The sequence below is a fragment of the Lissotriton helveticus genome, chromosome 8, assembly GCF_964261635.1.
Source record: "Lissotriton helveticus chromosome 8, aLisHel1.1, whole genome shotgun sequence".
NCBI lineage: Eukaryota > Metazoa > Chordata > Amphibia > Caudata > Salamandridae > Lissotriton > Lissotriton helveticus.
The window spans coordinates 1658609489-1658621673 of NC_136069.1; the positions used below are offsets into that span (position 1 = coordinate 1658609489).

A 12185-nucleotide genomic window follows, 5' to 3' on the forward strand; every position below is an offset into this window, starting at 1 on the left:
TCAGACATACCACATCAACATGCTGGAGCTTCGAGCAGTTCATCTGGCGCTCAAAGTGTTCTTTCCAGCAATATCAACGGACAAAATCCTGGTTCAGACGGACAACACTACAACTATGTTCTATCTGAACAAGCAGGGAGGAACTCGATCTCGCCCTCTGTCTCTGGAGGCCCAGACAATCTGGCACTGGCTTCTAGCTCGGGGACTGTCGGTGGTGGCAGTGCACCTTCCAGGCGAGCTAAACACGAAAGCAGACGCACTCAGCAGGCACTTCGAAGATCAGCCAGACTGGGTGCTACACGACGAAGTAGTCGAAGAACTCTTCCGTTGCTGGGGTCGTCCAGACATAGACTTATTTGCGGACGACGAAAACGCCAAATGCCACGCCTTCGCGTCCAGGTTCCACCGGCCAGGGACGCAAGGGAACGCTCTCCTGCTGGAGTGGACAGGAATGTTCGCTTATGCTTTTCCCCCTCTGGCACTGATTCCGAAGGTGGTGGCCAAGCTCATCAGATCGAGCATGGACATGATCCTAACTGCTCCAGATTGGCCGCGACAATGGTGGTATCCAGACCTGTTACATCTGTCGCTGTGTCCACACAGACGTCTTCCGTGCAGGCCAGACCTGCTGAGCAAGATGAACGGGAGGATCCTGCATCCCAACCTCCCGTCGCTGAACCTGACTGCATGGCTCCTGAGGTCTTGCAATATGGACACTTAAATCTGCCTCCGGAATGTATGAATATTTTAAGAGAGGCAAAGAGACCTTCCACAAGGGCGTCTTATGCGTTCAAGTGGAAACGATTTTTCATTTGGTGTAAGGACCATGGCTTTGATCCTACCAAAGGACAAGAAGAGGTAGTTCTTCCATACCTCCTATACTTAGCGACATCAGGGTTGAAATACGCTTCTATTAGGGTTCATCTATCCGCCATAGTAGCGTACAGAAAATCACCTGCACAAACATCGTTTTTTCAAGTCCCAGTGGTGAAGGATTTCCTTCAGGGATTAAAGAAGGTCTATCCCCCTGTGAGAAATCCTTCTCCTCCCTGGGAGTTGAACCTGGTTCTCTCCAGACTGATGTCTACACCGTTTGAGCCTATACACAAGGCCTCCTTGCAGCATCTCACTTGGAAGGCGGCCTTCTTGGTGGCAATAACCTCTGCGCGTAGGGTTAGCGAGATACAAGCACTCTGCACCAAGGAACCTTACACTGTGTTTCACCACAACAGAGTAGTAATGAGGGCTCACTCATCTTTTCTTCCAAAGGTGGTATCGGATTTTCATATAAATCAAACGATTACCCTTCCTTCGTTCTTTCCTAACCCATCGACCCCAGCTGAGAGGTCGTTGCACTCGTTAGATCTTAAACGAGTGCTAAAGTTTTACCTAGAAAGAACTAAGGACACCAGAAAGACAGACCAACTCTTTGTCAATTATGGTGCTATGAGGACCGGGTTTGCAGCAGCCAAAAGATCCATCTCCAGATGGATTGTCTCTTGTATCAAACTGGCATACCAGCTGGCTGGCAAACCTTTGTTGCAATCACCCAAAGCTCATTCCACTAGAGGGAAAGCAGCCACAATAGCTTTTTTGCATGACATTCCTATGTCAGAAATATGCAAGGCTGCGACATGGAAATCAGTCCATACCTTTACAAGGCATTATTGCCTTGAGTCTGATTCCAGAGCGGATTCTCAAGTAGGGCAAGCCTCCTTGAGAAACCTATTTGGGTAGAATAAGGCCTATTTTTGGGCCTACGGATATGAATGTTATCTGTTGATTCCTTTGCCCGCAGGGATGAGGTGAGGCTCGCTACTCTATTCTAATGCTTATGACTATTGATGAGGATCCCCTGGAAGAGAAGGATTAGTTACTTACCTGTAATCGTAGTTCTCTTCCAGGGGTATCCTCATCAAAGTCATAAGCAACCCTCCCGCCTCCCCGGGCAAAGGACTTTGTTTATTACATAGGAGATGGTTTTTAACCTGTTATTACCATGGTTTGGTTTTCAGTCTCCGAAAAGAACAACTGACCTAACTGTAACCCCTGAGGCATGATGGGAAGCTAGGGGCTGAGGTGCCTTAAAGGCACAGCGTCAGTTTTAGTACATTCAGCTACAGGTTAGCTTTTCAGTCTTTTTAGACTGGGATTTTGCAATGCAGCCTGGGAGCTGTATATGCTTACAGTGTGTTATGAGAATTTCTACTGTTTTCTAAGCATTAAAACAGTTTCTAAACAAGCATTGGTGTTGTTTCTCTTGTTTTCTAATGCAAAATACACTGTATTGTGGAAATTCTTCACGGCATATTCCAGCTCTATTGTTTTATTTGGCTGCAATTGCTTATTTTTATATATATATATATTTATATATATATGTCTATATATATGTGGGGCACATATAATATATTGTTTCCGGGGTCCCGCGCATGGGCGGGAATATTCTAATGCTTATGACTTTGATGAGGATACCCCTGGAAGAGAACTAGGATTACAGGTAAGTAACTAATCCATATCTCAGTGCTATTTAACTATGGGTCTGTATCCTAATGTTAGGCAGACATACATGAAATGTAAAGTGCTCTTAGAAAGAGATAGCTCAGTGCTATCTAACTATGGGTTACAATCTAAACATTAGGGCTTACATACATGAAACAGAAACTGCTCTTAGAAAGAGATATTGCAGTGCTATTTAACTATTGGTTTGCATCCTAATGTTAGGCTTACAAACATGAAACTTAAACTGCTCTTAGAAAAAGAGATGTCTCAGGGCTATTTAATTATTGATTTGCATCCTAATGTTAGGCTTACAAGCATGAAACTTAAACTGCTCTTAGAAAAAGAGATATCTCACGGCTATTTTACTATTGGTTTGCATCCTAATGTTAGGCTTACAAGCATGAAACTTAAACTGCTCTTAGAAAAAGAGATATCTCAGGGCTATTTTACTATTGGTCTGTATCCTAATGTTAGGCAGACATACATGAAATGTAAAGTGCTCTTAGAAAGAGATAGCTCAGTGCTATTTAACTATGGGTTGCAATCTAAACATTAGGGCTTACATACATGAAACGGAAACTGCTCTTAGAAAGAGATATTGCAGTGCTATTTAACTATTGATTTTCATCCTAATGTTAGGCTTACAAGTGTGAAACTTAAACTGCTCTTAGAAAGAGATATCTCAGGGCTATTTTACTATTGGTTTGCATTCTAATGTTAGGTTTACAAGCATGAAACTTAAACTGCTCTTAGAAAAAGAGATATCTCAGGGCTATTTTACTATTGGTTTGCATCCTAATGTTAGGCTTACAAGCATGAAACTTAAACTGCTCTTAGAAAAAGAGATATCTCAGTGCTATTTTACTATTGGTTTACATCCTAATGTTAGGCGTACAAGCATGAAACTTAAATTGCTCTTAGAAAAAGAGATATCTCAGTGCTATTTAACTATTGGGTTGCATCCTAATGTTAGGCTTACAAGCATGAAACTTAAACTGCTCTTAGAGATATCTCAGTGCTATTTAACTATGGGTCTGTATCCTAATGTTAGGCAGACATACATGAAATGTAAAGTGCTCTTAGAAAGAGATAGCTCAGTGCTATTTAACTATGGGTTGCAATCTAAACATTTAGGGCTTACATACATGAAACGGAAACTGCTCTTAGAAAGAGATATTGCAGTGCTATTTAACTATTGATTTTCATCCTAATGTTAGGCTTACAAGTGTGAAACTTAAACTGCTCTTAGAAAGAGATATCTCAGGGCTATTTTACTATTGGTTTGCATTCTAATGTTAGGCTTACAAGCATGAAACTTAAACTGCTCTTAGAAAAAGAGATATCTCAGGGCTATTTTACTATTGGTTTGCATCCTAATGTTAGGCTTACAAGCATGAAACTTAAACTGCTCTTAGAAAAAGAGATATCTCAGTGCTATTTTACTATTGGTTTACATCCTAATGTTAGGCGTACAAGCATGAAACTTAAATTGCTCTTAGAAAAAGAGATATCTCAGTGCTATTTAACTATTGGTTTGCATCCTAATGTTAGGCTTACAAGCATGAAACTTAAACTGCTCTTAGAGATATCTCAGTGCTATTTAACTATGGGTCTGTATCCTAATGTTAGGCAGACATACATGAAATGTAAAGTGCTCTTAGAAAGAGATAGCTCAGTGCTATTTAACTATGGGTTGCAATCTAAACATTAGGGCTTACATACATGAAACGGAAACTGCTCTTAGAAAGAGATATTGCAGTGCTATTTAACTATTGATTTTCATCCTAATGTTAGGCTTACAAGTGTGAAACTTAAACTGCTCTTAGAAAGAGATATCTCAGGGCTATTTTACTATTGGTTTGCATTCTAATGTTAGGCTTACAAGCATGAAACTTAAACTGCTCTTAGAAAAAGAGATATCTCAGGGCTATTTTACTATTGGTTTGCATCCTAATGTTAGGCTTACAAGCATGAAACTTAAACTGCTCTTAGAAAAAGAGATATCTCAGTGCTATTTAACTATGGGTCTGTATCCTAATGTTAGGCAGACATACATGAAATGTAAAGTGCTCTTAGAAAGAGATAGCTCAGTGCTATTCAACTATGGGTTGCAATCTAAACATTAGGGCTTACATACATGAAACGGAAACTGCTCTTAGAAAGAGATATTGCAGTGCTATTTACCTATTGGTTTGCATCCTAATGTTAGGCTTACAAACATGAAACTTAAACTGCTCTTAGAATGAGATATCGCAGTGCTATTTAACTATTGATTTGCATCCTAATGTTAGGCTTACAAGCATGAAACTTAAACTGCTCTTAGAAAAAGAGATATCTCAGGGCTATTTTACTATTGGTTTGTATCCTAATGTTAGGCTTACAAGCATGCAACTTAAACTGCTCTTAGAAAGAGATATCTCAGGGCTATTTAACTATTGGTTTGCATCCTAATGTTAGGCTTACAAGCATGAAACTTAAACTGCTCTTAGAAAGAGATATCTCAGGGCTATTTAACTATTGGTTTGCATCCTAATGTTAGGCTTACAAGCATGAAACTTAAACTGCTCTTAGAAAGAGATATCTCAGGGCTATTTAACTATTGGTTTGCATCCTAATGTTAGGCTTACAAACATGAAACTTAAACTGCTCTTAGAAAAAGATATCTCAGTGTTATTTTCAAGACATACGAGGTGCGCTAGTTTTTTGCCTACTGGTCAGCTTTACCTATGATAAACACATTGGCAGTACATTTTTAATAGAAGCTGTATGGGTGCTAGCAATATTTGTGGAGCTTGAATAAAAGATTGCATTTGTATTAATCCCATAAAGATGTAACAAATACTTCAAATTAACTTGACGAGGTTATGAATGGCTAACAACTCTTAGTTATTTTGGGCTCAAGATTCATAGCTATTTTTATAGTTAGGTGTTAGTACATTTATTTTTATCTATGAAACTCATATAGTGTCTGTATTTTGTTGACATGCATTATTATGGGTGTATTGTTGTAAATTCCTTATTGGTATGCAGTCTTTCTAAATACAAACACATTTTACCTTTCATAACTAATCTTTGCAGGTAGTAAAGAGAGCAAAAGTACTCAGTTGCGGGCTGGAAGCTGGGCTCACAGTGTGCGACAACGGATTAACCGCCAGCTGAAGGAGGATGGTAAACCCATGAGACAGGATGTGGACCTTCTCACAGCTGAACTCATCAACGTGTTTGTAACAACACTGCAGAAGAACAGTCGAGGCTCTTGGCTGTACCTGCAGGAGGTCTTCCACCTCCTCAGACCCTACCGAGACCACCTCCGAAGCAGGGAGGAGCTCCTGCCCTACCTAGAGAATGTCTACTACCAATACCAGAGCAACCAGGCTCTCCTGTCTGACCTGGACATACTGGGTGCCATGGATAAAGCCTTCCCAAAGGACTCCTCTGTGCTGTACCACAGACCCCACCATCCAAGGGCTCGAAGAAAAGGGCCACCACAACTCCAGCCCTTGACTGAGGAGTTTCATGCTGCCCCAAACCCAGCCTTCTCTGGGCAGCCGTACCCCTTTGTTCTGGAGCGTGATCATTGTAGGTCCGAAAACGTCTTCCGTCCTGCACCCGTGTCCCTGCAGGACCTGTCGAGAGGCGTGAGTGTGGTGGGGGCGGAGCTTGCTCAGGGGGAAGCCCTCTGGAGGTCAAATTTGGGGACAACATCTCTCGCTTTCAGGACTGATCTTCCTGTGGAGTTTCAGCCCATGGAAGAGACTGAAGTTGAAAGGTAATTAACATTTTAGCATCTTGTCTGGTATCTGCCTAAACCCCTGCTAATATTTCCATACATCTGTTGATTGGTGTCTCTGAAGTTCATCTTCTAGGCCATAGTCCAGTATGATAGCAATGCTTGTAATTGTATATGGTGTTTAATGCCCAGTTGTATGAATACAAAACAATATCACACTTGAGTTATTCTTCTCTGTTATTAATTAATTTTGAAGTTTTCTTAGCTGAATATGTGCTCCTACTGTATATTTCACATCTGATCTTTGAATGTATTCTTCAGATCAACAAACCTGCCTGTTCTTTCTACTTAAAATAATGCATTGTACATAGAGCCACCAGCTTTGTGTGTTTTATAATGAGAAAGACCAATGCAGAGAAATTGTTTGTAAATATCTACCACCCCACAATTATTAAACCAAGAATTAAGGGTGTTTACTAAATAAGCATATTTTTGTAAATATGCAGGTTGGTGCAGGTCAGGTCCATAGTTTAGAGCTGACAAAGGAGAAGACTCTCTCAGCGACAGAGTCTTACTTACTGTGTGATTTAATCCATATTGTTGCCTCTGGGGGGTAGTCCGCTTGTAGTGAGTGTGAAGTTCTTGCTTTGCTGAATAGACCGAGCTCATCCTAGGATGGGTTTTGTGAAGCATGTTTTGGACGTTATACTTTAGTCTTGCTTCAAACTTGGAACCAGTAGTTTTAGGATAGAGGAACTGGAGTACCAGTGGCTGCCCTAGGTAGTTCAGAGCACAATATTGTGGTTCAGTTCAGGAGGATGGTCTCAAAGTCATGTCTGATCCATATAATATATGCAATATGGTAAAAGAGACAAAGTCTGCTTGAAACACTGCACCTGCAATCATTGCAGGGTCATGAGATGGCAAGTATGTTTGTGTAATGAAGTGGATTGGATGCAGCAATGAATGTCTGGACTCAGATAAACCCAAAACAAGCTGCCTGTTTATGTAGAAGAACATCAGGGCACATATGTCACCTTATTTGAAGTTATTGCATTAGCATTTGTGCAGTGCACTTATATCATTAGCAAACCATAGTAGCACTTTCACAGTCTGTGGACTACTGAACGAGTGTGGGATTTCTATTTGGAATAAAGCATGGGTGATGTCATTGTGACTGGTCATTAGAAATGTCTGCCCTTGGTAATGACTGACTACTCAGGCCCTATGGTTAGAATAACTGTGAATGGCGAGACTTCAGCAGTAGTGCCCCGGAAAGTTTGTGACGCAGGTGTGACCTCTGTTTTCGCTCCTATTTGCTTTATGTATTGAACTCCTTGTTTGTCCCAAATGAAGTCCCCTGGAGATTTATGGTATAGCCTTTGGAGCAAACAAACATAAATGAGTCCTTTTCACTAAAAGCGTGATGTTTACATTGAGTGAACCAGATAAACCTCTCCCTGCTTCAGCTCACTAGCTACAGTCATTCCAAAACATAGCTAGATGCAAAATACACTTGGAAATATCCAAGATCCTCAATTAATCAATCGCCCATTTCATTGATCTATGACTCATATTAAATATCTGAGAGCCACAGTTGTACCCTCTATGGTGGAACAGGTCAAAGCTAAATATTCCCCCTGTTCCCATCCAGCCTCAGTTAGCTGATATTTATTGGGACATGACGAGGAGGTCCTCTCTCTTTGTTTCGTGGATGGGAAAAATTCAGACAATAAACATGAATGTCCTACTACAAGTCTTGTACCTATTCGATACTTTCCTTGTGATGGCTGAGCCTCAAATATTTGCGATTCTCAACCAGCTTGACTTTCATTCCAAATGGAAGGCCTCCATACCCAGAGGCAAGTTGAATTAGCCCTGCCAGTCTTTAAAGCGTATTATCAGGCATCCCAATTGAGAATGATAATTGAATGGTCTAAATCAAAGACAAATAAAATATGCCCACGCCTCGAGAGAGCTGTAAAGGGTAGATCTCTGTGGGGTTTGATTTGACTGGGGAGAAGATGGAGAACCTCTAACAATTATCTTAACACCCCAGTGCAAACAATTCGATTTGCCTGGGACTCCACAGCCTTGACACAATGTCTCACTACTTGCCTATCCCCACATACTCCTGTAGTTATATCAACCTCAACTTTTCTCGGGCACCCAGCGCTAAGCCATTTGTCAAGTGGAGGGAGGGAATTCGCAGACCCACTTCTGAAATGTTCCAGTGAGGTGTGATTACGTCTTTTACTTGTGCAAGCTTGATTTTGACGTAGGTGAAATGTAACACCTACATTACTCTCAGTTGAGCTACTGGGCAGGTCAGTGGGGTGGTAAAGGATGGTCCCTCATCAGATGTCCAGTCCTCATTGACCTGAGAGGGATCCAGGCTGCAGATCACAAAACACACTTGAAAGAGATGGCCTAAACTCCAGTACACGTCTAGTCCCCATCCACAGAGGATGGGGTTTAGTTGAATGCAGAGATTGTCCTGTAGGTGTGTAAGACTTGGCTTAACTGCCCAAGGCTCTGGTATGAAAGAGCCCTTGATCCTTAGCAGGCCACAATCACAGAGAACTATGGACAGGTGAAGGACAACCAGCCACAGGTGGACACTTTAGATGACAAGAACTAACCAGAACATTCATTGCATGAGAGGAAGCTCCTTGACCTGGACACTATCACTGGCTGGAGAGACCTGCCCTTGGTGAAAAGCCAAGCGCTGAGAAGATGTAACGAAGAAGAAGACGCTGAGAAGATGTAACGAGGTGGATAGCAGGGGTGGGGGTCTGGGCTCGCTTGCTCTGCACTCTGAGGCTCGCGTGGTCTTCCGCTCTCGGTGTGCCCCAGCAGAGAATGCCGCTGGGACCGTTGGCTGGTTGCTGGGAGAGCGCGTATGCCTTTGACTGACATCCTTTGAACTGAGCAACTGGTGTGTGTGGGGGCCCGCAGGTCAAGGCTCAATTACCTGAAGATGGGACCTGTGGCTGGCAGGGTGGCATGAAGTGAGGGTACTTTTGTGAGCAGAGGAAAAGTCCCCCGGGACCCGACCGGGAGCTAGTTACCACCCGGGCCTGACTCCAAGATGGCGCTGGGCTGGGACGTGTAATGCAGTGCATGGCGGAGAGGACAAGCAAACAGCAGCGTTCAATCCCCATTCAGAGGGTATTATTTGGACACCAGGGGGAAGGGGGGAGAGGGGGGTAACCAGACAATATGGTCCTGGGACAATGCTGAATTTGGGACAATCTGCTCTCTAGGATCAATATCTGCATTGTCACAATGGGGGCCTATTGAGGAGTAATTTCTGATAATCAAGTTTCTATTCACAACCTCTCTTCAATTTCACTCCCGCCAAAAGAACTGTAGACAAGAAGGATAGGTTGTCCCTCAACTCGACAGCCTCTGGATCTGTTCTTTGCCCCTCTGATCTTACTCCTCTTGATCTGGGGGCAAATTGGAAGCTGAAGCAGTCGGCGTTTCCCAGTAACACCGGGACCGGTGCGTTGATGGATCTATGAAGATGCCCCCTGGGCGGATTCCTGAATTTCTTCGTACTTACAGCAGTACCCAGGCAACCATGGCCGATGCCTGGTGGAGCTGTCCCATGCAGCTATGGAGGAGTTTGGCTAGGGTTCATCTCCCACGGCTGGCACCTACCCAGGCGGACATCTGACACGGTTTTCCTTGTCTCCCTGCTGTGTTTTCCCCCTTCCCCCTCCTTTTCCCACGGTCTTGACTATACTATACGTCAATTTCCCTTATTATTGTATAATCTCATGTTTTTATACTGGGCTCCTGTAACTGATGTAATTATGTAACTTTTAAACCGCTGATGCTCATGTAAAGCGCTCTGATACCTCCGGGTCTAGCCAGTGCTATATAAAACTTCTCAAATAAATTGAACAAAAAAGCCTGCCTTCCCCAGGGACTGGTTGTTGCCGCTAGCAGCCACCGTGGAGAGAGATAGCTACAGAGAATCCACATACTAAGTGGCTTTCTCTCTCTTCGTGCCCATTGAGGAATCCATCAAGAGAAGAACCTATTTTCTGTGCTGATTCTCTTTCAATCAAGAGCAGGAGTGATGCACTAATTAGGGTGCCCGGTTGCTTGCCCTCCACTTTTCCTCATCAGTTTAAGGGACTGAAAGTTTGCGAAAGCATACCTGTAGACTCTGGGAATGAGAGCAAAAAAATATTACAACTGCTTATGACAGATTAATAGGCAATCAGTGCTTGGCCAATCAGACATGCGCAGTTTGTTAGTTTATAAAACTGATGGACAATGCCCTATTTGAGATGTAAGGTCTGTAAAAAATGAACCCCACCTCTGCACAGGAGCGCAGCAGTCAATGTTTATTAATCAGTGAAAGGCCAGGCATTATAAGTACTGTTACAATTGGGGGTGGGGTCGCACACTACTCACACACCAGCTGTATCGAAAGATGATGCATCGCGAACACTTTACTACATTGACCAGAGTCCTTAGGGGCGACACCGCCGGTGTGTGAGTAGTGTGCGACCCCACCCCCATTTGTAACTTTAAAGCTCCCGTGAGCAGTGGGCTGACGAGCCTGGGATCCCGCACCTACGCGCCTGAGTGGTACTATACCTGGCAGATATTGGCAGCCATCGGCAACCCCAGTACACGGCCTATCCCTGCTGACGAGGGGTGATACCCCGAAACACGTGTCCAGGGATGGCGAAGACAGCGAAGATAGCAGAAGATCGAAAGATGATGCATCGCGAACACTTTACTACATTGACCAGAGTCCTTAGGGGCGACACCGCCGGTGTGTGAGTAGTGTGCGACCCCACCCCCATTTGTAACTTTAAAGCTCCCGTGAGCAGTGGGCTGACGATCCTGGGATCCCGCACCTACGCGCCTGAGTGGTACTATACCTGGCAGATATTGGCAGCCATCGGCAACCCCAGTACACGGCCTATCCCTGCTGACGAGGGGTGATACCCCGAAACACGTGTCCAGGGATGGCGAAGACAGCGAAGATAGCAGAAGATCGAAAGATGATGCATCGCGAACACTTTACTACATTGACCAGAGTCCTTAGGGGCGACACCGCCGGTGTGTGAGTAGTGTGCGACCCCACCCCCATTTGTAATTATAAGTACTGTGTAATTGACAGTGAAGGGTCCAATTAAATTTGCCAACCGTGGCTTATTTGTTCTCCCCAACCAAGTACAATGCTGCATTTGTTATAATAGTAATTATTTCAGACATTTATTCTGTTTATCCTTCACAAACAGCAGCTTTATGCAAGGCATCAAAGGTTCCCTCTGGTTTATGTCATTTAGATTTTCGGGCAGTTGAGCTATGTACCACCTCTTTGACCTTATATACAATCTTTCTGGCAGAAACACCCAGCTGCTCATGTAAATAAATTAAGTAAGTAAGTTGGACAATGGTGCCCATTCTCTTAAAATGCTGACTGTAAAATAATGGTGAGAGTTCTTGGTATATTGTGGCCATGAATGGCCTATATTGAACATCAATAGCATGATGATTCCCACTCTTGGTGTGACACAGTCCCTAGCATAATAGTGATAGTTCAAGGCATGTGATGGGCATCCATGGTATGCTATGCCGATATATGGGGCATGCATGGCAGAAGGTATCCATTTGAATCTGCAGTCCACGTGGGTACTTAATGAAAATGACATTGATGTGTGTACACCGATATGTATGTACTAAAAAAAACACTGGTATTTCAGGGCAAAAATTTGTTTTTTTCATGAAAATATGTTTTTGTTTGGGAAAAAGGAAAATGTTAGCGTTTTCTGAAATATGGATATATGTGGACATTAGGGGATAAATCATTAAATTTCCAAATGTATATTTAAAGCTGATATTTAATTGATAGTCCCTTCCGCTTCCTGAAACTCTAATCTGTAGGATTAGCACAACTGATTTACTGTCTGAACCTGTAAGATCT

At 43.1% G+C, this 12185-nt stretch overlaps 1 protein-coding gene across 2 annotated transcripts in view; it reads left to right on the forward strand.

Annotated features, from left to right (window-relative positions):
* The window catches only part of DNHD1 (dynein heavy chain domain 1), a 659975-nt gene that overhangs the window by 76358 nt on the left and 571432 nt on the right, over positions 1–12185 (forward strand). For both annotated transcript variants that reach the window (XM_078658741.1, XM_078658742.1), the window contains exon 3: positions 5578–6268. In XM_078658741.1, coding sequence (XP_078514867.1) covers positions 5578–6268 — 691 coding nt within the window. The remainder of the gene's footprint in view (positions 1–5577; positions 6269–12185) is intronic.